Consider the following 27,179-nt stretch of genomic DNA (forward strand, 5'->3'; position numbering starts at 1 on the left):
GATTAGCCACGCTAAATTGCCCCTTAATTGGAAAAATTGAAAAATAACTAAATCCTTGCAAGACCCTTTGAGAGCGATATCAAAAAAAATTGACACCAGGCCCCACAAAGTGATTTCAGAACTTAAAAGTTTGGGGGTAGTTTTTAAGAAGCATCTTTATTGAGGGGCGAATGTTGGAGAGGTTGTAGGGAGGGAGTTCCAGAGTTTAGGTACCAGGATGCTGAATACAGCCAGCAGTGGGGTTGGGGGGGGGGGGGGGGTGATTAAAATCCTGGATACACAAGAAGCTAAAATTGGGGGATCTCGGAGTGTTGTTACCCTGGCAGGGGCTGGAGGAGATTTCAGAGGGGGAGAGGGGTCAGGGCATTCACGAGTTAACAAAACAGGGCAGCAGAGCCGTGGGTGAGCAGCAGGTGGAGGGTGGAAGATGGGAGGTTGGCCAGGAAAGCATTGGGAATAGTCGAGGCTGGAGGTAACAAATGATTCAATTCAATTATCTTTTATGATCTTCAATCTATTTGCAACCATCAAAGGATTTCTGTGAATTTAATTATTCAGTAGGCATGCAGTTTGAAATTAATATGCGTTCATCAATGTATAAACAGGGGAGCTATTCATGTATATTTTGGTTCAGTGGGTTACACTCGCCATGGGTCAAAAGGTCCTGGGTTCAATTTCCATTCCGGAGATTTGTGTAGGAAAATCTAAGGTGATGATCACAGTGCTGTCGGAGATATTGCACTTTAAATGAACCGCTAAACTCGGCCCCGTCTTATGTTGCGCTATATTGAAGAGGAGCAGGGCAGTTCTCCCCAGTGCTTGGCACCTTTATCCCACACTGAGGAAATATGATATTGTTATAAAATTGCTGTTTGTGGGATCTTGCTATGTGCAAATTGATTGCTGTCTTTTCTACATTGACTACACTTTATAAAAGGGCTTCATTGGCTGTAAGGAACTTTGACATGTTGCGAGGTGATGGAAGGTGCTTTAGAAATGGAAGTTCTTGTTTCTTTTCCAAAAGGAAGTGTTCCCCCTCTGCACTGAGATGCTCCAAGTCCAGAGGCAAGTGCTCATTCCTCATAGCATCAGAGCATTCACAGTGCAGAAGGAGGCCATTCGGCCCATCGAGACTGCACCACCCTACTTAAACCCACACCTCCATCCTATCCCCATAACCAAGTAAACTTTTGGATACTAAGGGGCAATTTAGCATGGCCAATCCACCTAATCTGCACATCTTCAGACTGTGGAAGGAAACTGGAGCACCCGGAGGAAACCCACGCAAACACGGGGAGAAGGTGCAGACTCCACACAGGCACCCGAGGTCAGAATTGAACCCGGGACCCTGGACCAGGTGTCCAAAAAAAGGGTAGGTGGGGGTTGCTGGGTTATGGGGATAGGGCGGAGGCATAGGCTTAAATAGGGTGCTCTTTCCAAGGGCCGGTACAGACTCGATGGGCCGAATAGCCTCCTTCTGCACTGTAAATTCTATGATTCTAGTGATGTTCATTGAGGCATAAATATTGGTCAGGATATTTATCCCCACCGATCTTAGAAATAATGCTGTGAGATCTTTTACACCCACCTGGGAGGACTGCCTGGACCTTGGCTTAACATTATCGAGTGGGTCCTCCAAGTTGTGTCTATTTGCAAGATTAGTAACTTAGACTTCTTGTTGCTCTACTGCAGTATGACAGTGCAATACACAAGTGTCATTGCTTCTGGTTAATTGTATTGATTTCCATGGGTTAAGGATGGGCCAGGAATGCACACACTGCCAGTAGATTCTCTTTGCTGTACTTGGTGACAGGATACAAATTGCAGGGACTTGAGGAAATATCAAATGAATTAGATGTCGGTGTTTCCTGTCAGCTCAAGGTGACATATTACTTTCCCCATGCGAATAATACAAATTGCACCTTTTCTTTAATACGAGCTTGATATTGAAGACTCAGAAATCTTATGGGTTTTTGTTCTTCGTTATTTTCATTTTATCACTCAGTTTTTCAGTAATACAGAGATGCTTGTTATGTGTGTAATGACCAGATTACTGGTGCACAATCCATTGGGAACCCTTCTTGATATTGCTGGGGTCGTTGGGAATGTAGCCCTTTGGGTAGGGAGGGGCTGGTTTAGCACAGGGCTAAATCGCTGGCTTTTAAGCAGCGCGGGTTCGATTCCCGTACCAGCCTCCCCGAACAGGTGCCAGAATGTGGCGACGAGGGGCTTTTCACAGTAACTTCATTTGAAGCCTACTTGTGACAATAAGCGATTTTCATTTCATTTCATTTCATCCTTTGTGGAGTGAATCATAGAATTTACAGTGCAGAAGGAGACCGTTCGGTCCATTGCATCTGCACCAGCCCTCGGGAAGAGCACCCTACACAAGCCCACACCTCCACCCTATCCCCGTAACCCAGTAACCCCACCCGACCTCTTTTTGGACACTAAGGGTCAATTTTATCATGGCCAATCCACCTAACCTGGACATCTTTGGACTGTGGGAGGAAACCGGAGCACCCGGAGGAAACCCACGCAGACGCGGGGAGAATGTGCAGACTCCACACTGACAGTGTCCCATGCCGGGAATCCATCCTAGGACCCTGGAGCTGTGAAGCAACAGTGCTAACCACTGTGCTACTATGCCCCCAAAATGGAGCCACCTCCCCTCACTGGAGACTTGTTTTTTTTTAACTTCTCCCTGTCCTCTTTCCTTTTTTTAACCTCTTCTCCCCGGGGGTTTTACATCCTTTTTGAGATTCCCCTTTTACTCAGACACATGGGGACTTTTGTCTTCAGCTCCAAGTTTCGTTGGTCATTCGCATGGGCCTGACCAACATTAGAAAATCTTTTTTTTACATAAATTTAGAGTACCCAATTCTTTTTTTCCCCAATTAAGGGGTAATTTAGCGTGGCCAATCCACCTACCCTGTACATCTTTGGGTTGTGGGGCTGAAATCTACGCAGACCGGGCCTGGGATCGAACTGGGTCCTCGGCGCCGTGAGGCAGCAGTGCTAACCACTGCGCCGCCGTGCTGCCGTGGGGCTGTTATTGGGCAGTACGACACCCTCTAGTGCCTCACTCAACCGGACTTTCTTTTACGTCGTTGACTAGTACTGGATGGAAGTCAGGAGGGAGCGCTCCGTGTGACAGCTCCCCATCCTGGGTTTGCCAACACTTGTTACAACTCTGCCTCTGTCCTGGCTGGAAATAGCTCAGTCCAGCAGGTTTGCACTGGCTTGCTGACACGTAATACTGCTGATTTTCCGGTGAATGTGGATCATCTGTTAATTTCCTATCTGTTTAGTAGACCCTAACTTGTGTGTGTGTATGTGTGGGGTGGGGGAGGGGGCGGGGGGGTTAAGACAGAGTGCAGCACTCCCGCGGAAGAACTGTGAGATGACAGTAAGCTAGAGAGAGAGAGAGAGAATGTAAAATGTCCCACAGCACTATTTCAAAGAAGAGTATGAGATTCTAACTGGTCTCGTGGTGAATATTTATCCCTCAGCCAGCATCACTTAATTATCACGTTGTTGTTTGTGGAAGCTTGTTGCTTGCGAATTCCCTACACGAACCTGCTTTGGACCAGTGTGAAGGGTGTCATCTAAATGCAGGTTCTTTCTCTTGCCACTGATGGTAACTCATTACTGATCCATAAGAGAAATTGCGAAGCACACACCAGGCTCTTAATTGCAGTGACGTACTACATGAGCAGTAAATTGATTTGTTAGTAAGGCTGTGCTTCTGTTGCGCTGGTTGAGTGCCCAGCCTGTTGCATTGGTGTCAATCTGTCAACATTACTATGTGCTGTTGAATGGCGGAACAGAGTTGATCCGTGTACTGAAGCACTGATTCCAAGCCTGCTTTAAAGCCCATCATCTTCAATGCCGTGCACCATTAATATAGTTCAAGTTGCGGGTGCCCTGTGGGATTAATATTTGCCGTGCTCTCAGGAAGATGATAGCATAATTAGTTTCAGAAGATTGATGCATTTTCTTCCTCATTTTTTGTTAGGTGCTCTCTTTCTCATGTTCTCCACACCTAATGGAAATGACGTTCGATTTGACAGCAGATGGGAATTGTGGAGCAGAAAATAGATCACAGTGACATTACCAGAACCTGTTTTGTAATCTGCACGTCGGAATTACTTGATTGATCCAATTCATTTCTTCAGAACTGTGCAGCTGCTGAAATGTCCTCCCTGTCCCTGTCCCCTTCATCTGGCTCCACGGTCTGTCTTGGCAGGGGACAAATGGGGGAACTAGGGTGAAATTTGAGGTCCTGAGGTTCGGGGGGGGGGGGGGGGGGGGGGGGGGTGCGCGCGCACATGCACGCGGATCAGTGCAGGGGTGAAAGATATTGCATCTTTCTCCGGACATAACGCAAGAACCAGGAGGAGGCCTCAAACGTGCTCTACCATTCAATAAGATCATGGCAGATCTAATTCTGGCCTCAACTCCACTTCCTGTTAACCCTCGACTCCCTTGTCCATCCCCAATCTGTCTAATGCGACCTTGAATGTGACCCACGTTTGACTACGGCGAGGATGTTTCTCCTTGTGCGGGAATCTAGAACTTGGGGACGGGTTAAAAATGAGGGGTCCTCCATTTAACAGGGCGGAGAAGCAAATTCCACCGACTTTAAGACCCTCTGAGAGATTTAAAAATCTTCTCACCTCAGTCTTAAATGGAGAACCCCTCATTTTTAACCCGTCCCCAAGTTCTAGATTCCCGCACAAGGAGAAACATCCTCTCCGTATTCAAACGTACGTTTGTAAACCACCGACAAAACCTTTTAAGCACATCTCAAATGGTTTTTAAGAAAATATCAGTTTGTCACAGCCAGGTCTGTGGCCAGCAAAGCCTTTGGTATTCAGGAGCAGTTTTACTTTAGACTGTTATATTTGACAACCGTGACAATGGATTTTTATCTCATCTTATCTTCACTGCGCTATTGGGATTTTGCCGTTTGATTTTCCTTCTGTTCTTTAATCTCTGTGTACTACTTTTGTGTATTAAAAAAAACTCGCAATTGCAAGCTGAGGGAAAGTGGACATGAACAATTGATGTCTCTGAAGACTGACTCAGAATGATTCCCATGAAAGCCGTCAGATTAGATTGAGTGCGAAAGGCCACAGTCACCAGAGAACTCATTGTCAGCTGCTGGTGTACACCATAAGCACAGAGGAGGGGAGGTTAGAGTGAGCCATTTCATTTGTTTTCCATTGTCGCATCAAATACAATACATTCGAGGATGGTCAGCTGCACTCTTAAGTAAAGCACAGCAGATAACCAGTTTTTAAATCAAAATCTTCGCATTGCAACCTGTTGTTCATGAATGGGAATCATTTTTATATTAGGCGTGGTTTCATTGTTAGCGTCCTGCTAGCTTTGGTCATGCTGTTTATGTGGGGTCTATGTATGATGGCCACTGCACTGTGGGAAGGAGTGGTCCACATTGCCATGACAGGATGCAGAGCTGGGCTGAGAAGTGGCAGATGGAGTTTAACCCTGACAAGTGTGAGGTTGTCCATTTTGGAAGGACAAATATGAATGCGGAATACAGGGTTAACGGTAGGGTTCTTGGCAATGTAGAGGAGCAGAGAGATCTTGGGGTCTATGTTCATAGATCTTTGAAATTTGCCACTCAAGTGGATAGAGCTGTGAAGAAGGCCTATGGTGGGCTAGCGTTCATTAGCAGAGGGATTGAGTTTAAGAGCCGTGAGGTGATGATGCAGCTGTACAAAACCTTGGTACGGCCACATTTGGAGTACTGTGTGCAGTTCTGGTCACCTCATTTTAGGAAGGATGTGGAAGCTTTGGAAAAGGTGCAAAGGAGATTTACCAGGATGTTGCCTGGAATGGAGAGTAGGTCTTACGAGGAAAGGTTGAGGGTGCTAGGCCTTTTCTCTTTAGAAAGGAGAAGGATGAGGGGCGACTTGATAGAGGTTTATAAGATGATCAGGGGAATAAATAGAGTAGACAGTCAGAGACTTTTTCCCCGGGTGGAACACACCATTACAAGGGGACATAAATTTAAGGTGAGTGGTGGAAGATATAGGGGGGATGTCAGAGGTAGGTTCTTTACCCAGAGAGTAGTGGGGGCATGGAATGCACTGCCTGTGGAAGTAGTTGAATCGGAAACATTAGGGACCTTCAAGCGGCTATTGGATAGGTACATGGATTACGGTAGAATGATGGGGTGTAGATGAATTTGTCCTTAAGGGCAGCACGGTAGCATTGTGGTTAGCACAATCGCTTCACAGCTCCAGGGTCCTAGGTTTGATTCCGGCTTTGGCTGCTGTCTGTGCGGAGTCTGCACATCCTTCCCGTGTGTGCGTGGGTTTCCTCCGGGTGCTCCGGTTTCCTCCCACAATCCAAAAATGTGCAGGTTGGGTGGATTGGCCATGATAAATTGCCCGTAGATTATCATAGAATTTTGGACACTATGACTAAACTAGGACAAAAGTTCGGCACAACATTGTGGGCCGAAGGGCCTTTCTGTGCTGTATTTCTCTATGCTCTATATTCCCAAGACTCTGCTGCTCTCTATGTCCACACAACGGTCACCATTCTTCAATTGTCCCTGTCCCCATGATTAGGCTCTGAGCAACACGGTGTCTAGTCAGCAGTGAGATTAATCCTGAAATGAGAGACAAGAGAGCTTGGATGCTAAAATAAATATAATCTTTATTATTGTCATAATTAGGCTGACATTAAGACTGCAATGACGTTACTGTGAAAAGCCCCTCGTCGTCTCATTCCGGCGCCTGTTCGGGTACACTGAGGGAGAATTCAGAATGCCCAATTCACCTAACAAGCACATCTTTCAAGACTTGTGGGAGGAAACTGGAGCACCCGGAGGAAACCCACACAGATACAGGGAGAAGGTGCAGACTGCGCACAGACAGTGACCCAAGCGGGAATCAAACCTGGGACCCTGGCACTGTGAAGCAACAGTGCCAACCACTGTGCTACTGTAGGTTGTCTCTAGTTGCATGATTGAGGATGGGACTGAATAGTCTTTCTCATCCATGCCTGACCAGTGAAATTCTGAACCTACAGTGATACTACATGTCACTCTTGGGGCTGTGAGCTACTCTGTTGTGAATAGTAATCCTACTTCAGAGATGTAACATTTTGGGATTTTGTCATCGCTATTCCCACTTGGTTGGAGGGCTGCTCGTTTACCTTTACTCTTTTCTGCTGGAGGTATTGACTCATCCTCATATTAGGTCCAAGTGGACATTGCTCAATAGCACACCTGTCAAACGGTGAAGATGGGCTGAATGGTTGCCATCTGTGCTGTAATATATGAATCCAGGTAAAAGGCTTTAGGGACATCTCTGAATAGACGCTTGTCTAGACACCCAGCTACTGGTTTGGTTGAGCTCAGCCTACTCAAGACAGACACCAGGACCAAAGTGAGTAGGTCCCTGGCCAGTATGTCCTGTGTGTACTGCACTGGGTCTTATACTTTATCCTATAGGGTGGTTCTGCTTGCATTATTGATAGTGAATTATCAGTGACCAATGGATTGTGTCCATTTCCTGAAAAGGTGGAATTCTTTGAGCCGTTCTGGGACAGCGATGAGCCTCGATTTGGAGAAGACGGAGCACGAGGCTGGAAGGCTTGGATGCGGCAGCAGGAAAAGGGCGGATGGGTTGTCCTGAATGAGCAAGGTGAGCCACTTTCTGATGCCCCTTTGTCTCATTTCATACCAAAGATTGAACTTTGCACTCCAGGATACTGGCCAACCCTCTCAAACAGTTTTCTGAACTTTCCAAACAAAGTTTATTTTTTGTCATCAACTAATATTGCCCAAAAAAAAAATCAAGTGGTCGTCCATCCTCTCTCTGTTGGCCTTCCCGGATGACCTGCATCAGCTCCTCCGTTGATGGTTGGGCCGAAGCCCCAGGGGTCTGGACAGCGGCCATCTTGTCCGCTGCTGTAGCCAACACCCAGCTGGAGCCTGTCTTTTTGTTTCTTCCCTTTCGATCCCTCTGGGCTCTCTGTTCCATAAACCGATATATACAACAGACACTTGTTCACTGCTTCTTCAAGTCCAGCGTTTAAAAGCGCAAAAAAGGTTGGGCGGAAAGGTCCGAATGTATAGCCAGAATGGGAGCCACCAAATGTGGGACCTACTCCCTCATAGTCGCAACCGGAAGTCCTCTTTCTGTTAGTGTGATCTACTCTATTTAGCCAGGTCTCATTCACTGAATTTCAAAAGTAATTAATTCTACGTTAAGTTTTTAGGCAGTTTCCAAGAGGTCAGATCTCTTTCCTTCCAAACCTTAACCGTTGTAATCTGAATGTTTTTTCTGTCCTAGTTTTACCCCCCAGCACTCCTTAAGGATCTTATTTCCACACTAAGGAAGAGTTTCACAGCTGTCCGAGTCCTGAACTGTCTCACTGTCTTTATGTAAAGCTGGACACTGACTGCCTTGAGGTTCTTCCACCATTCAGCTGGTATTAATCTTGTCCTTGTCCAATCTGGAAGATAATCAAAAGTAGGAGCCCTGCCTGACACTTTGTCTGAGAATACACTGAGGCCTGGTCTCACAGTAGCTGCCAATTTATCAACTTCGCACCAGCTGAAAGCTGAGGCTATTGTGGATTTTCCAATGTCATCATCAGGCACCCCTGGACAGGAAGGAAAGATTGACAAAGAGAATTACCTGTTTATTCTCCATCCCAAATGACCCTGGCGTAGGTAGTGGTGAGCCACCTTGTTGAACCGCTGCGGTCCATGTGGTGTGGGTACACCCACAGTGCTGTTAGGGTGGGAGTTCCAGGACTTTGTCCCAGTGACAGTGATGGAACAACAATATGTTTCCAAGTCAGGGTGAATGGCCTGGAGGGGAACCTCCAGGTGGTGGGGTTCCCAGGTGGTGGGGTTCCCAGGTGGTGGTGTTCCCAGGTGTCTGCTGCTCTTGCCCTTCTAGATGCTCATGGTCATGGGTTTGGAAGGTACTGGCTAAGGAGCCTTGGTGAGTTACTGCAGTGCATCTTGTAGATGTTACTCACGGCTGTTACTGTGTATCGGGGGTGGAGGGAGTGAATGTTTGGGGATGGGGTGCCAATCAAGCAGGGCAGCTTTATCCTGTATGGTTTTGAGTTTCCTGAGTGTAATTGGAGCTGCACTCATCCAGGCAAGTGGAGAGTATTCCATCACACTCCTGACTTGGGCCTTGTAGTTGGAGTCAGCCGCAGGATTCCTCACCTCTGACCTGCTCTTGTAGCCACAGTATTTGACCAAATCTTTGAAGTACAAAATGAACGACCGCCATCTTTGGTAGAACCCCTGAACTACACCCCTCACCGTTTACTTAACTTTTTCGAGATACAAAAATTGCATAAGATCCTCCAGCCATACTGAGACACTGGGTGGAGAAGGTGACCTCCACCCCATCAGCACCCACATACGGGCAATCAGTGAGGTGAAGGCCCGAGCATACCCCACCGTCTGCAGCTCCGGCTGACCAAATATGGCCACTAGGAGACACGGCTTCAGCTCAATTTGTAGAATTGCCGACATGGTGCTGAAAAAGGAGACCCAAACCCCCACAAGCCCAGGACATGCCCAGAACATGATTGGCCTGGCTCCTCCCACACCGCTCACACTCATCCTCCACTCCCGCAAACAACCCACTCATCCTGGATTTGGTCCAATGGGCCCCCTGTGTAACCGTCAACTGTATCAGCCATGACCGACACATGATATCGTGTTCACCCTTCGCAGTATAAGTCCATAGGCATAGGAGCAGAATTAGGCCACTCGGCCCATCGAGTCTGCTCCGCCATTCATTCATGGCTGATATGTTTCTCATCCCCATTCTCCTGCCTTCTCCCCATAACCCTTGATCCCCTTATTAATCAAGAACCTAACAAGCATCTCGCACCACACCCCATCCAACCCCCATGATGTTGATAGCGGGAGATTTAGTGATGGTAATGCCATTGAAATTTGTAGCCTTTGTATCCAATGCCTACAGTTTGCATTGGCCCCTGGTTAAGCAATGCCTCTATTTTAAATTTATCGTCCTCCTTTCCAAATCTTCACATGGCTTTGCCCCTCTCTGTCTTTAATTTTTGCCAGCCCCTCAACCCGCTGTTATATCTGTACTCAGCAAACTCTGGCCTCTAGAGCATCCCCAATTTTAATCACTCCACCATTGGCAGCTGTCCCTTCATTTGCCTGGACCCTAAGCTGTGGAATTCCCCCCCCCCCCGGCTCCCCAAAGCCTCCCAACTTCTAACCTGACTCCGGTTTCTAATTTTGCGTCGGTTGCTTCTGTGAAGCACCTTGGATTACTTTTAAAGGTGCTATATAAATAAAGTTGTTGTTTGAAGGGCAACTCTCGTTGAACCATTTCATCACTCGCACCAGTTGTCCGTGGCATTTCTAAATGCGATTACCCAATCCATGTCCTTCTCACTATATCACAAGGAACTGAAATGAGGCAGACAGACGTATTTACTTTGCGTCCATCCAATAGCCAATTAGACTGGGGTTGAATGTAGGTGCCAGATGTTGCTGTGGTCACCAGGGAGATATTGTGCCGATTGAATCTGCCACCCAGTTCCCCCAAATCTAAACGTTTGAATAGGAATTATCAGTAGGTTCAAGCCAGGTAATCTAGTTACTATGTGTTTAATCATTGTTTTAATCCTGAACTTTACTTGTTAGTTGCATAATGAGGAGTGCTAACAATATAGATACCGTCCAGGTTAACTCCTTTGCAGACTGCAGATATAGATATTTTGATGCATATTGTTCTTTTAAAGACGTCTTCAACATCTGGTTTGATATGATTTCTAATGCAGTGAGCCAGAGATTCATGTTGCTCTTTGCCTTTGGTTTGTTGTTGCTCAGTGGTTACATGGGAAAGTCTCGGAGACCCTTCACATCTGGACGGGGAGTGAGTGAAAGCCCAGCCGTTGTGCGCTGACCTGCCGCTAGGTTGTCTCTGTCCGCCCCTTTTTTGACGGACAAGGAATTGAACCACGGGAGAAACATTTCTGTTGTCCCTTCTACCCACTGGTCATGCCACCAAAATAATCCAGAGCACTACAGGGAAGTAGCCATTCGGACTATCAAAATTGTTTCCCCCCCCATTCAGGGAGATCGTGACTGATGTGTCACAACTCTATTTACCCACCTTTGTTCCTCACTTAATACCCAAGTCCGAGATCACCAGGAGAGTTCACTGCGCCTTGTGCAGAGTTAAACAAGGTGAGCTGCCTCTTGGACAGTAGCTCTAGTCCAGTCTGTATATCTGCAACATCCCGGTAGTTACAGAGCAGCTCCCCGTTGGTGTGACACCACTGTACAAATTGACTTCAGCATTTAGTGTTCATCCAAAGGTGGCACTTAAAGACCAGGGGAATTCCATCCCAGAAGTGCATTGAGACTGTCAAAGATGACGTTTTACACTTTTCAAATGCTTCAAGATAAAAAGGAAAGTCAAGGTGTGAATTACAAGTGTTTGGTGACGGCTAGCTCAGCATTTACCAGGATACCAAATATAACTAGCCTTGCATAGAATCTTACAGCACACAAGGAGACCATTCAGTCCATCATGCCTGTTCTAGCTCTTGGCTATCCAATTAGTTCCTCTCCTCTGTTTTCTTCTCTTCAAGTATTTGTCTAATTTTCTTTTTAACAGTACTAATAAATCTGCTTCACCATGAGCTTCCAATTAGCTGTTTTTATAAAGTTTTCTCTCCACCTCCCCCCTGGTTCTTTTGGCAATTAGCGTAAATCTCAGTCCCCTGCTTACCGGCCCCTCCGCCCGTCTTTATCTCTGCTGCCAACATTCATCATGATTTTGGACGCCTCTATTAAACCTCTGTTCTGCCGTGAGGAGAACTGGCTTCTCCAGTCTCTCCACGTTGCTGACCTCCCACAATCCTGGGACCATCCCAGTAAATCCTCCCCAGGGGCCTGACATCCTTCCTCAGCTGTGGAGAACAGAATTAAACACACTGCTCCACCCGGGGACCTACCCAGTGCTCAAAACGGTTGAGCATAACTTCCTTGTTTTTTGCACTATGTGCCTCTATTTAAAAGGGTGCCTTTCTGACCTTTCTTAACTTCTCCGCCTGCCACCTTCCAAGATTTCTGTATGCAGGACCCCCCCCCCCCCCCCCCCCCCCCCCCCAATCCCTGCGGGTCTCGCTCTTCCTGCACCCCCTTTAACATTGTGTCGTTTGAATTTGACTAGGTGATGACGAGGAGGAAGAGGATGAAGATGGGGACGAGGTCAGTGACAAGTCACTACCCGAGTGGCAGCTCTGGATGCAGGTGGAGAGCACTCGTGACTCCAAGCACTGGTTGCCATGGCGCGCTGACAAGACAAAGGGTCAGACTGAAGAGGACTGTGAGGATCCCGACAGGCAGGTGAGCTGACCCGTCTGCAACTACTTTGATGGAAAACAATTAAACTAACTTGTCCAAAGACGTGCAGATTAGGTGGAGTGGCCATGCTAAATTGTCCCTTAGTATCCAAAAGGTTAGGTTGGGTTACGGGGACAGGGTGGAGACGTGGGCTTAAGTAGAGTGATCTATCGACGGGCTGGTGCAGACTCGATGGGCCAAATGGCGTCCTTCTGCACTGCAAATTCTATGATTCAAAATTAAATTAACCGAAGGTCAAAGTAAAAGGTGCAGCCCCTTAAAGGGATGCTGCCTTAAACAAAAACAAATTGCAAATGAAATTTAAACCATCAAAGCAAAATGTGATTAAAAGGTACGATAAAGCACCCCTGACCCTGCGGTGCCCACCTGGCACGGAACGCCTCAATGATACCATGGACACCACATGCTTCCTCTCTGGGGACACCTGGGCGCGGTAGAGGGGCAGACAGTCTGGTTGGACAACCCTCTCAGTCGCCTGTGCCTGGACCTATTCATGGCATGTTTGATCAGGAACAGGTTCACGAGGAGGTCCTCCTCCTCCACCACCCCTCTCCGTACCGGTTGCCCGTAGATTAGGAGCGTGGGGCTGAAGTGCAGACAAAACTGTAATAAAAGGTTTTTCAACCTTTTGTTAAGAGAAGTTGTATGTGCATGGTCCACGTGTTCCAAAAGGACACGCTAAAAGCAGGCATCCTGGGGGTCGGTGAACCGATGCAGAGTGCGGTTGTATGGGACTGCTACGTGCAACACCCTCCACCCCAGGTCCCTGAATTTACGGGCGAGGACTCCTCCGTTGAAGGACTCCCAGTGGGGACCTCCTCCGCCGGGCGGCAACAAGCTGACTCGCCTGCGCTCGCATTGGAACACAAATCATTGGATGAAAAGTAAGACGTTTAATCCTCTGAGCATATGCAATTTTTCCTTTGGCTCAGTGGAGCAGTTCTGCTTGTCTCTGTTCTGTCAGCAGCAGCAAGGCTGGGGGAGTGCTCAAGCTACAAATTCTTAGCCACGGCCCCTGACTGAAATCTGCTTTCTTTAACCCTGACTAGCTCCATGGAATATGTTACCCTGTTTCTCACAAGCCTGGAGTCAAAGTGTTTTAGACAGAACAATCACGCTGCTCAGATCCATATTACACGCCTATTGTCATGGGAACGGGGAGATGCATTTGCCTGGATATTGGCCATTGACGTCTTGACCCTGGGGTTATGTCTGGCCCGCACTGATGGATTGAAAATGTCCTGTTTGAAATCTGTGCCTGCGCTTCCCAAACATATTCCCAGCACGACCTTGTGTTAGTGGCTCAGGCTTTGTGTGGCCCTGGGTAAAGTGGAGGTGTCGAACTCAGTAATAGAGTTACTGAGAAGGTGAAATTGGTTTTAATAATTACAACTTTTCCTGGGTAAACATTCTGTGAAGTAAGTTGGAACCATCCAAATTTCAGAGGCTTCCAGATGCAGGATAATTGTCAATGGAAGTTGAAAACTCCTGGGGTAATTCCCATGCAGCCCATGCATGGGGACTTCTGAGGTGTCCCCTGTGCATCGTCCAGGGTGCGCCATCCAGAGGGTGGGAGATCTGGGCCATTATATGATGGAGATGTGAATTTATTTTGATTTGAGAAATCGCTGATTGTTGTTTTGGAAATTTAATAAGGAAATGTGACCTGTTCTTGTAGTTTTTTTTATCCCCCGGAGTGTCATGTTTGTGGCCTGTCAGCATATTCACTGACCTGAATGTTCCTATGGAAAATCTGTTAATCTATTGAGAAAGAGTAGGGCTCCATTCAGCCCCTCGAGCCATTTCCACCACCCAGTTAGAACATGGTTGATTTTGTCTCCATTTACTCGCTAACAGAAGTCATATCGATCTCTATATTGAAAATTCCAGCACCCCTTCAGGTTGGGGGGGGGCACCAGATTTCCACTGCCCTTTGTGTGATGTATTGCTGTGTTATGTTTTGTGTTACTGTATCCTTCTCCCATGAAGGTTTCACAATTAGATGCACGATTTGTGCAATAAATGTGGATATGCAGCTCCATCTAATGGCGTGACTGCAAACTACATAGCTGTACTGGTAAAACTTGAGCAGGTCAGGGGTATAATAGTGCAATGGTTATGTTACTGCACCAACAATCCAGTGACTGTGATTTCAGATCCAGTGACCGTGATTTCAGATCCGGTGACCATGATTTGGATTGGATTTGTTTATTGTCACGTGTACCGAGGTACGGTGAAAAGTATTTTTCTGCGAGCAGCTCAACAGATCATTAAGTAGATGAAAAGAAAAGGAAATAAAAGAAAATACATAATAGGGCAACACAAAGTACGCAATGTAACTAGATAAACACCGGCATTGGGTGAAGCATATGGATTTCATCAGATTTCAGACCCAGTGACCGGGATTTCAGATCCAGTGACCGGGATTTCAGACCCAGTGACCGGGACTTCAGACCCAGTGACCGGGATTTCAGACCCAGTGACCGGGATTTCAGACCCAGTGACCGGGATTTCAGACCCAGTGACCGGGATTTCAGACCCAGTGACCGGGATTTCAGACCCAGTGACCGGGATTTCAGACCCAGTGACCGGGATTTCAGACCCAGTGACCGGGATTTCAGACCCAGTGACCGGGATTTCAGACCCAGTGACCGGGAGTTCAGACCCAGTGACCGGGAGTTCAGACCCAGTGACCGGGGGTTCAGACCCAGTGACCCGGAGTTCAGACCCAGTGACCGGGATTTCAGACCCAGTGACCGGGATTTCAGACCCAGTGACCGGGATTTCAGACCCAGTGACCGGGATTTCGGACCCAGTGACCGGGAGTTCGGACCCAGTGACCGGGGGTTCAGACCCAGTGACCGGGATTTCAGACCCAGTGACCGGGATTTCAGACCCAGTGACCGGGATTTCAGACCCAGTGACCGGGATTTCAGACCCAGTGACCGGGATTTCAGACCCAGTGACCGGGATTTCAGACCCAGTGACCGGGGGTTCAGACCCAGTGACCATGACTTTTTAAAAGTGACCATAACACTGTTGGATTGTCGTTAAGACCCCAACTGGTTCATTAATGTCCTTTAGGGTTAAGAAGCCTGCTCTCCTTGCCCCATCTAGCTTACACTCGAGTGCCAACATTGTTTACTCTTAATTATCTTCTGTGGCCTGGCAGGTCACTCTGATGTATCAAAATTAAATAAAAGACTTGCCATCGCCGTCTTGGGGCAGCTAGGATTGTACTGTGAATTCCAGCTTTTCCATTGATACCCACATGCCGAGAATTGTGTTGGTGACACCTTATCAAACAGCAGAAGAATTTCATACAATCTGTTCACATGTCTTCACCCTTTGTTGTACAGCCACTTAAACTTCACTCCCAAAAGTGTTGAGATGAGAAACAGAAATTGAGAGGGCGACGTGTGCAGCTATTAGAAATCAGCACCTGTCACTAACTCGGGACACCCCGTCACAGCCAATGGAAGTGTCGCTATTGTTGTCATGTCGGAAACCTGGCGGCCAAACTGTGCACAGCAACTCCCCCAGACAGCGATGTGATAATGACCAGATGCTGATCGAGGAATAGATATTGGCCAGGATACCTGGGAGAAGCTCCTGCTGTTCTTTAAGTCGTGTCGTGGAATCTTCAGTGTCAGCTGGGGTGGGCAGACGACCTCTGATTAATTTCCCATCCAAAAGACAACACCTCAGCACTTCCTCCGCACTGCATTGGGAGTGTCAGCCTGCATGATGCTCTCAAGCTTCTGGGGTGGGACTTGAACCCACGGTGAGAGTGCTATTCGCTAAATCTTAGCTCTAGTTGGGAAGTGTGGTCGTCATCACGCAAAGAGTTATTGACCAGCTCACTGTCCCTTGGTGCAAAAGAGAAATGGTTCAATGGAATAAAAACAGGAAAATTTGGAAGTATGGAGGTCATCCAGGATCAAGGAAAGAATAAAAGATTCAAGTAAACGTAGCACAGAAACACATCCCAAAGGAGATTCAGAAGAATGATTCCAGGGATAAAGAACGGTGCCTATAAGGATGGATTGGAGAGGCTGGGACTGTTTCCCTTGGAGGCTTGATAGAGGTATTCAAAATCCTGAGGGGTATGGACAGGGTAACTAGTGAGAAACTGTCCCCAAAAGACAGCATCAAGAACTAGAGAGCATAGATTCAAAATAATTGGCAAAAGGAGTAGAAGTGATGTGAGGAAAGTTTTTTCACCGTGAGGGTGGTTAGAATCTAGGACGAGCTTCCTCTGAGGGTGGATGAGGCAGGTTTGACCAAGGGAATTGGATTACTGTCTGAAAAGAAGGAATGTGCAAAGTTACGGGAATAAGACAGGGAAGTGGGACTAGGTAGAATGTTCTTCCAGTGGGCCAGTACAGGCTCGATGGGCTGAATGGACTCCTCCTGCACTGTAAAGGTTCTGTAAAGTGTCTCTGACAACGATGGACCTTTTAACACTGTGATCGACAGACAAGCAGCTTATCTCACACACTTTAAAATATTCCTGTTGTGTTTGTTTTAAACATGTTTCAATTGTTTATATTCTAAGAGCATCAGTCAAGGTTCATCAACACTGTAAACATTTTCCTCTATTTTTCTAAAAATGAAAACAGGTGCTGTTCGATGACATTGGTTCTTCAATGTTCAAACTCTCCAGCCCTCACCTGAGGTTCCAGCTCATGTCCTCCTTTTTCCAGTTTCTGGGAATTCCAGCCGGGTGCGGCCTCCCTCCCTCCTGCCTGAACATGGCTTTGGACGAGCCTGGCATGTTTGGAAGTGGGTCGGATGACGGGAGCCCGTTGTCTTGGTCCGACTGTCCGACCTCTGGGGTCAGCGCCATCGGGTTCATGGCCGCAATGCCCAATCAGCGAAGGACAGCCGCCCGCTGCAAAGGAGGAGAGGACTTTATCCGGGCAGCCTATCACCAGGCCATGCCCCTGCTTGCCGGGCAAGAACGGTCAGAGCTCGCACTGAGCTGGCTGCAGTATGAAAAATCAAAGGTAAGAACACTTAACCATCTGGAGGTTAGATAGAACAGACAGCACAGAAACAGGCCATTCAGCCCAGCCCGTCCATTCTGGCATTGATACTCCAATCATCCCCCTCCTCTCCTTCACCATCTCTGCCGGTATAACCCTCTATACTCTTTCCCTCCCCCTGTATCCTTATCTAACTTACCTTCAACACATCTCTGCTATCCACTCCGATGGGAGCAAGTTCCACATTCTCACTGCTCTCTGGCGAAAGAGGTTTCTCATGAATTCCCTGTTTGACTTCATAGTGACCGTCTTATATTGTATCAAAACGGCTGATCATTTTAAGGGGGGGTGGGGGCAGTGTCTCCAATTGTATGAACCTTCTCACCAAAAAAGTCCCAACTCCTCCATAGTTCAATGAATTGGAATTCCTCAGCCCTGGGCACCATTCTTGTGAATGTTTTCTGTGCCCAATCCAGTGCCTTCACACCTTGTATAAAGTGGGCTCCCAGAGCTGGATGCAATACTCCAGAGTCTAGAGGCTAGTTAATTGAAAAGGAAGAATGTGCAGGGTGACTGGACAATAGTGCCAGGCAAATTGCTCATTTGGAGTGCCGGTGCAGCCATGATGGGCTGAATGGCCCTCTGCGCTGTAACAATTTAAAGATTTGTTACTTCAGTACAGTGCTGGGGAGGTGCTGCACTGTTGGAGGTGCTACCCCTCCCCAGGTGGGCGGGATAGATCCCATGGCCTCATTGGATGCAGTATAGCCATGTTCCCGTGTCCTGGACCAATATTTATCCCCTGTCAACATCACTAAAATCTTGCTGTGTATTGGCCTAATGAACAGCACCACTCCCATTGGCTGTAAATCGCTTTGGCGCATTCCGAGGATTACACATTCTTATCGGCGCATGTATCCGGGAAATGGATCTTCCTGGAAAAAATACTGTTTGACAAGGTTGAAAAGATGCTTAACTGCTGAATATTTGTATCAATGTATGTATTATTGAAAGACAATTATGGGGTTTTTTAGTTTTATGATGCTGTTATGATGATCTGCTTGTATTCTGTTCAGGATACCAGATTCCCCCAAGGCTTTGTACAACAACAACAATTTATTTGATACCTTCAACGTAACAAAAGATCCCAAAGTGCTTTGCAGGTGGAATACTGTGACTCCGAACTTCATAAGGAGATACTGGCTCAGATGATAAAAGGCTTGGTCACAGAATAGGTTTTTAAGAGAGTGTCTTAAATGAGGAAAGTAAGAGAAGAGTGTAGGGAGGAAATTGCAGAGCTTGGGGCCCAGGCAACATACGTCATGGCCACCAATGGCGGAGCGATTGTAATTGGGGATGTATAGGAGGCCAGAATTAGAGGAGTGCAGATATTCAACAGGGTTTTGGAACAGGCGAAGATTAAGGAGATGGGGAAGGATAAGGCCATGGGGGGATTTTAAAAAACAGGATTAGAATTGTACGGCCAAAATGCTTCACTACCAGCTCCATGGACAAGGTGTGGGCAGTGCAAGGTGCTAGGAATTGGGCCTGTAAATGATAGGACTGTGGATTTTTCCTGATGACTGTATAGTGACTCCTGCTGCTGTGTGCCTCCAGGGGAGAGCTGGGTACGGTGCAGCTGCCATTTTCCCACAATGGAATTGCCGGCTGCATTCACTCGCTGTCTCAGCTCCCCTGAAGCACGTTCGTGTGGTTGAAATATAGGGAAAGATCTGTGTTGCCCCACCCAGGGGAGGTTTACAAGAGGAAGACTTGGCCGTGGGTTTGGAGCTGGTGGGGGGGGGGGGGGGGGGGGGAACTGACAATTTATAAAAATAAATGACTATGCCTGTTAACTGATTGACAGGTTGTGAGGAATCTGCCGCTCAAGAACAAGAAGCAGCTGAAATCTCAGGGGAAGAGCAGCAAGAAACTAGCCAAAAACCTTCTGAAGGAGACGGAAAACAGGAACAATCTGGCCCTCTGGAAGGAGTACGCCCACTTGGAATGGCTCCTGGGCAATATAGAGGACTCGAGAAAGGTCTTCGACATGGGCATTATAATGGCTGCTGCCCAGGGCCTGAAGAGCTCCACGCTGTGTGACCTCTGCTCCCTCTATGCCTCGCTGGAGCTGGAGCTAATGGGGAGCTCCGGCAGATCAGCGACGTGTCGAGCAGTTTACATCCTAACCAGATTTGCCCAGGGCGATGCCTATTCACCGTACACAGGTGAGGTACTCCCAGTTAACGTGCTGAAGGCTCGAAAAACATATGAGCATTCTTTACAGGACTGGTTAACCAATGACTTAACTTCACCGGGTCTGTCACCTGGTCAGCTGGTCAGCCTTGTAGGTTGCTTTGCACTCTTCCAGTACCTCACGGTGGGCATTCAGGCTGCTGACGCACTCTACAGGCAGGCTTCAGAAAGGATTGTAGGCCTCTCCTCATCGGACAGAAGACAACCCAAGAGTGCTTGGGGACATAGTGTGACTTCTGCGTCCGAGAGGCTGACCATGATGCACGTGACGCTGCTAAAGTTCCACATGAGGGCCAGTGTGTACCCATTGGGTCCTCTCCGCGAGACGCTTACACAAGCTTTGAGGCAGTATCCTGGTAACCATGAACTCTGGAAGCTGTACGTGCAGGTTGAAAACAAATCTCACAATGGCAGCCGGGCCCGAAAGTTCTTTGATTCCACCGCCAGGACTGCAAAGAACATCATCCTGCCATGGTTGTTCGCAATTTACGCAGAAGAGAGGAGAAAGGAGCGTATTGATTCTGTGCAAAGGTAAGAACGGTATGCTAACGCTGCCTGACTGCCACCCTTCTCCCTGCCCACCCTCCAACTGCATCATTCACAACCTTGGTGTTGTGTTTGACCCAGAATCACAAACATTATCAGCGCGCTGTGTCTGCACCAACTACCTGACTGAGCAATGCACCTGGTACTATTTGCCATTCCTCTGCCTTCAGCCCTGTAGCCCTGCACATTCCTCCTTTTCAGATAATAACCAATTCTTCTTGAAAGCTCAACACCACGCACTCAGACAGCACATTCCAAAACCCAACCACTCCCTACGTGAAAAAGTTTCTCCGTCTCACTTGCCTCTTTTGTAAGTGACCTTAAATCTGTGACCTCTGCTTCTCCATCCTCCCCGTATTGGGAACTGTTTTTCCCTATTGGCTCTGTCCGGACCCCTCAAGGTTTGATCAAATCTCCTCTCAATCTTCTCTTCTCCATGCAGAATAGCCCCTGCCCCTACTGCTCATCCTTGGAACCTTTCTCGTGAATCCTTTCTGCGCTCTATCCAATATTTTCATATCCTTCCTAAAGTACAGCGCCCAGAACTGGACTCAATATTCCTGGTGAGGCTGAACCAGTGTTTTATACAGGCTTAACATAACGTCCTTGCTCTTGTACTCTATGCTCCTCTTAATAAACACAAGATACCGTGTGCTTCATTAACCATGTTGTCGACCAGTCCTGCCACTTTCAATGCCTTATGCACCCATACATCCAGGTTCCTCTGCTCCTGCACCTCCTTTAGAATTGTACCCTTTGTTTTCTTTATTGCCACTCTGTGTTCGTCCTGCCAAAAACACCCACTTCACACTTTGCATTGAGTTTCATCTGCCACTTGTCTGCCCGTTCCACCATCCTGTCCATGTCCTTTTGCAGTTCCACACTGCCCTCCTCACGGTTTGCCATGCTTGGGCCTCCCTCGAGAGCGGTATTTCTGCTGTTGGTTGTGATCGACCTTTTATTGAAGGAAAAGCTGATTGTTTATTTCTGAATCCTGTCTCCACAGGGCTGATGTTGGGCTTGTGTACAGCACCCTGCCAGAGGCAGGGCTCAGCAATCGGATCAGAGCACTGTTTGAGCATGCTGTTCGGTCGGAGGCTGGTGCTCACTGTGTTTTACTCTGGAGGATGTACCTGAACTTCACGGTAAGAACAGATTGCAGACGTTAGTGTGGGCAGCCTCCTGTTCTCCTGTCCCCTTCACCGTTTATAATGTTGTTTTGTGTATCTGTGAAACCCTCAAACCATAACCCCAGAGGTTAACTGAGGGAGATTAGTTTGGCTGAATCTGGCATTTAAAAAAAAAACTTTAGAGTACCCAATAATTTTTTTTTCAGTTAAGGGGCAATTTAGCGTGGCCAATCCACCTAACCTGCACATCTTTGGGTTGTGGGCGGGTGAAACCCACGCAGACAGGGGGAGAATGCACAAACTCCACACGGACAGTGACCCAGGGCCGGGATTCGAACCTGGGTCCTCAGCGCCACAGTCCCAGTGCTAACCACTGTGCCACATGCCGCCCTTGAATCTGGCATTTTACGGTTGATGAAATAATATGCAAATGGCTGGTAATCTTTGGTTTTAAACCCTGGAGTGGGGCTGCGTAGAAGAAATCCATCCGGCCTGTCAGGCCTCTGCTGGCTCTGAAAGAACTTTTTGTAAACTGCAATGTCTTAACAAGGGCCCAAATGAAGTGAATATTGCAATGCAGCTGGGGAGGGGAGCGCAGAACCTAAACCCAAATGTTGGAAAAATTCAGGTCTGGCAGCATCTGTGGTGAGAGATAAACAGAGTTAATGTTTCGTGTTCATAACTCTTCGTCAGAACTGTGACTTTTCAGAGGGTGCAGGTTAATCAATGCATCCAGTCGTGTTGTCATTGGTAACCATGGACCTCCACGTCTCTCTCGATGACCTCTTGGAGTCTGCGATGGATTTTGAGAAATATCTTTCATGAAAGGCCTCTGACCTTTATTTTGCTTCCTCACCGAGTGTGTTACTGATTCAGGCTCGGGGCCAACACTGCGGCTGTATCGCGAGCCAATTGTATTCCTTGGAGAAGGCGCGAAGCAGATTTATTGGAATGGTGTGGGAGGACTGGGAGCAGGAATTTTCATTGGAACAGAGAAGGGTAAGGGGAGATTCAGTACAGATTAGGAAGGGCTTTGTTGGAGTAGGTGGGGAGAAGCTGGCGGAAAGATCGGTAACCAGAGGAATCAGATTAAGGTGATTGGCAAAGGGTTAGGGGAGGTGAGAATGTTTTAAAATCTGGAATGCAATTCCTGACCAGGCAGTAGAAGCAGATTCAATGGTAACTCGCAGAAGAGAATTAGATGAATACTTGGAAAGGAAAGATTGGCAGGAATATGGGGAAAGAGCAGGAGAATGAAACTGATTGGGTTATGATGTGTTGGGCAGGCTGGGTCTATGTGGACTGCGTTTGATGCAGTGCAGAGAGAGACAGGCTTCCAACACTTGATGAGATGCAACACGATTGTATTTGACATCTAACTATATTACATGCTTAACTGTGGGTTGACACTATGCTGACTTGCCTGGAGACCTGAGGCTAGCCTGACCAGACTGACTACCACATGGTGGATGTACTAGCTGCTGCTCACGGGCTCTGACTGTCTCAGAGGCTGGATCCCAAGAGAGCGGGAAAACTGGTGCCCTCTGGCTTTATAGTGGCCATGTCCTGTCTGGTGATTGGCTGCTGTGTTCTGTGTGCTCATTGGTCATCCTGTGTGTCAATCACTGCCTGTCTGCACTCCATCATATACATGGATGTATATTATGACAGGTTACTCTTTCAAACTACTGTGACAGCACACTATAATATTGGTCCCATCTTCTGCAGCATGCTGCATGTTTCTATTGGTAACGAGTTCCAATTCTAACGTACTTCCTTCAACCCTCTGACAAAACAGGCTGCTCAAGGAAATGTCGAGAGGACGAAGGGAGTGTTTTACAGAGCGCTGCAGGAATGTCCCTGGGCCAAGGTAGGACGGCAATTGAGGTTCCTGACCTTTAACCGTTGAACTAACTGGCTATAATGTTGAACCTAGAATCACCTGTTGAGCCTGTTGCTTTTATATACCTCGGTTAACGTTTCAGATGTGTGTGCCAGACTGAAATGTGTACTCCAGCCTCTGTGTTCGGAGCTCGAGCCCCAATGATTACCTGGAGTAGGAACAGGATGAGCTGTTGGACCTGTTCCACCATTCAATTAGATCATGGCTCATCTGTACATCATGTCTCAATTACCCCAATTTTTTTCATTATCTCTTAATACTGGTACACAGCAAGGATCTTCTGATATTGGGGCAGAGAGCTCCAGATTCCCAGTATCCTTTGCATAAAAACTGCTTCCTAATTTCACTCCTAACTCCCACATCTAATTAAATACGTTGTCATTGTAGGGAATGCCAATTTGCAGGCAGAAACCGCCGAGAAATGGCAGTGGGGGAATGACCATTTTGGTGACGTTTGTTCAGGGGTAAACATTGGCCATGGCATCAGGAAAACATCCTTCAAATAGAACCATGGGATATTTTTACAACCTCCTGAACAGACCGGGCCTTGGGTTAATGAGTGAACTAAGGTGGCACCTATGACAGTGCAGCCGTCCCTCAGTACAGCTGATACATTGGGAATGACAGCTTGGGTTTCGTGCTCAAGGTGGCACGATGGCGCAGTGGTTAGCACTGCTGCCTGTGGCGCTGGGAAACCCAGGTTCGATCCCGGCCCCGGGTCACCGTCCGTGTGGAGTTTGAACATTCTCCCCGTGTCTGCGTGAGTTTCACCCCCACAACCCAAAGAGTTATAGATGTCTACAGCACGGAAACAGGCCCTTCGGCCCAGCTTGTCCATGCCGCCCAGTTTCCATCACTAAGCTAGTTCCACTTGCCCGTATTTGGCCCATCTCCCTCTATACCCATCCTGCCCATGTAACTGTCTAACTGCTTTTTAAAGGACAAAATCGTACCCACCTCTAGCAGCCCGTTCCAGGTGCTCACCACCCTCTGTGTGAAGAAATTTCCCCTCTGGTCTCTTTTGTATCTCTCCCCTCTCACCTTAAATCTGTGCCCTCAAGTTCTAGACTCCTCTACCTTTGGGAAAAGATGTTGACTATCTACCTTATCTATGTTCCTCATTATTTTTTGACCTTTATAAGGTGCAGGCTAGGGGAATTGGCCACACTAAATTGCCCCTTAAGTGGAAAAAAATAATTGGGTACTGTAAATTTAAAAAAAAAAAAAGGTTTTGTGCTCCGTTCTCGCCGTGCTGGTTAAGTTGCAATGTCGGTCTGACGGGCGAGAGTGTTACCCACTGAACCCCTGGTAATGCATCAATCTGGAAAAATACTAAGTGCATTCTCCCTTGTTACTCAGGTCCTGTACCTGGATGCGGTTGGCTACTTACCTGGGCAACTCCAAGAAACATTGGACTTAATGACTGAAAAGGAGATCCGAATCCGTGTTCCTATTGAGGAGCTGGAGATTCTCATGGAAGATTGAGCTGGGAAGAAAGAAGACTTGCATTTACATAGTGCCTTCCACAACTTTGGGGCATCCCAAAGCGCTTGCCTGCCAACCAGTTGGAAATGAGGCAGAAATGAAGCTCCCACCAACAGCAGTGAGATAAATGACCAGATGATGTATTGGCTGGGGGCTGAATGTTGGCCCGGGTGGCTGTTATGTTGGTGTATATGGGAGGTACTTTGGCACAGAGCAGGGAGCTCCCAGCAACTCATTGCCACCAATTTAGTGAAACTGGTTGAGTGAGAAATTTCAGCGGGATAGCGAGAGAGGAATCCTCTTTGAATGGTACCATGCGATTTTTGATCAGTTTAACGTCCCATCCTAAGGATGGATTATTGGACATTCAATAAGAAGATTTGGAGAACATGAGAATATTTATTTTGTAATAAATGAACATGTACAGTTACTGTTTATTTGTATTCGTATTGTTTGCTGAGCTGGAGAGTAACAGTCGAGTTACATTGTCCTCTGCAAAGTGTGTAACAAGAAAGGTTATTTCTTGGGCACACTGACAGTCTGCAAAAGGTGGGGAAGAGAGATCCCACTGTTATGGGCCAGGGTTTCGAGAACCCCAAAGTGTATCATGGAGTTCACCTGACCCACAATTTTTAATACATTGTGGTATGGGGAGCACAAGGCCCATTCTGCAGGTGTGGTATAGCAGAAAGGGCAGCACAGTAACATTGTGGATAGCACAATTGCTTCACAGCTCCTGGGTCCCAGGTTCGATTCCGGCTTGGGTCACTCTCTGTGCGGAGTCTGCACATCCTCCCCGTGTCTGCTTGGGTTTCCTCCGGGTGCTCCGGTTTGCTCCCACAGTCCAAAGATGTGCAGGTTAGGTGGATTGGCCATGATAAATTGCCTTTAATGTCCAAAATTGCCCTTAGTGTTGGGTGGGGTTACTGGGTTATGGGGATAGGGTGGAGGTGTTGACCTTGGGTAGGGTGCTCTTTCCAAGAGCTGGTGCAGACTCGATGGGCCGAATGGCCTCCTTCTGCACTGTAAATTCTATGAAATGGAAAAATATTTTTTAAAAGCAAAACAATGTTTATTCTATGAATTCAAGTTAACCTTTTTACATCTTAGCAACCATCAATTTAAGAATACAACACTAAGTGATCCATAAGCTGTCCTTTTAACATCCATAAGACTTTAAAAAAAAAATCTTTAAGCGGAAGCACATTAGATTTACATTCACTACTGAGAACATTTATAGTTCTGAATTCACCAAATGATCAAGAGATAGTCTTCTCATGGCAGAGAGATCAGCAGTACACCTGCTCTGTCTGGCTTCAGCTCCAACACTGAAAACAAAACTAAAACACACCCTGCAGCAAACAGCCTAAAACAAAAGTAAAAAGCTGACATACAGCCCAGCTCCACCCACACTCTGACATCACTGATAATATCCATTTCTTAAAGGTACATTTCTTAAAAACCCATTTCTTAAAGGTACTCTCACATGACACCTCTGTTACTGGATTAACCAACTCCTTATCCTCTCAGACATTACAACACCAAAGGAGGGTATTCGGCCCTTTGTTCCTGTACTGGCTCCTTGAATAGCAATCCCGTTTGTTCCACTCCTTGGCTCTTTCCATGTAAATGATGCCCCCCTCAAGTATTTATCAAATTACCCTTTTAAGAATTAGTGTTGAAGGGCAGCACGGTGGCCTAGTGGTTAGCATAACCGCCTCACGGCGCTGAGGTCCCAGGTTCGATCCCGGCTCTGGGTCACTGTCCGTGTGGAGTTTGCACATTCTCCCCGTGTCTGCGTGGGTTTCGCCCCCACAACCCAAAAATGTGCAGAGTAGGTGGATTGGCCATGCTAAATTGCCCCTTAATAGAAAAAATAATTGGGTAATCTAAATTAAAAAAAAAAAAAAGAATTAGTGTTGAATCTGTTTCCTCCAGCCTTTTCCCAGAGCGTTATCCTTACCCGGAACGTGGTTTGTGTGCTTGGGAAGGGACTTACAGGAGTTCCACTATACAAGGTGAAAGTGAGGGTGGGAGTGTGGCTGTGACAGAGTAGGCTGGCTATCTGGGCTAGGAGGGGAGAGCACAGCTTGGTATGGCGAGACATTAAATACCTGTTTTCTTAAAGGCTAAACTCTCCTTTACATGGAGCATTTTTTATGATTATTATACGGAGTATCATAATTGAGATGGTGGCCCATGATTGCTAATCTGAGGGTTGCAGGGCTGAAGGAGCATCTGGAGGTGGAGTGAGGCGTGAAGAAATCTTGAGTGTAAAAGATGAAGAATTCGAAATCCAAGCACATCGCGCTCAAACCATCTGACCCAGTTTCCACAATTGATATGGAGGATTGCTACATCACCAACCCAGCTGAAGTAATATGGTTGTCACTGATTTTCACAAACCAAGCAGCTGGTCAGAATCACAATAATACAGGGTTCAC

At 47.2% G+C, this 27,179-nt stretch overlaps 1 protein-coding gene across 1 annotated transcript in view; it reads left to right on the forward strand.

Annotated features, from left to right (window-relative positions):
- The window catches only part of nrde2 (NRDE-2, necessary for RNA interference, domain containing), a 72,632-nt gene extending 47,462 nt beyond the window's left edge, over window positions 1-25,170 (forward strand). The window contains 7 exon segments of the mRNA XM_038773437.1: window positions 7,562-7,685; window positions 12,234-12,409; window positions 17,050-17,436; window positions 19,283-20,202; window positions 21,224-21,362; window positions 23,146-23,217; window positions 24,610-25,170. Of these exon segments, the coding sequence (XP_038629365.1) occupies window positions 7,562-7,685; window positions 12,234-12,409; window positions 17,050-17,436; window positions 19,283-20,202; window positions 21,224-21,362; window positions 23,146-23,217; window positions 24,610-24,735 (1,944 nt within the window). The 3' untranslated portion in view covers window positions 24,736-25,170.
- Window positions 25,171-27,179: the final 2,009 nt, after the last annotated feature.

Source organism: Scyliorhinus canicula, chromosome 2 (genome assembly GCF_902713615.1).
Source record: "Scyliorhinus canicula chromosome 2, sScyCan1.1, whole genome shotgun sequence".
Taxonomy (NCBI): Eukaryota; Metazoa; Chordata; class Chondrichthyes; order Carcharhiniformes; family Scyliorhinidae; genus Scyliorhinus; species Scyliorhinus canicula.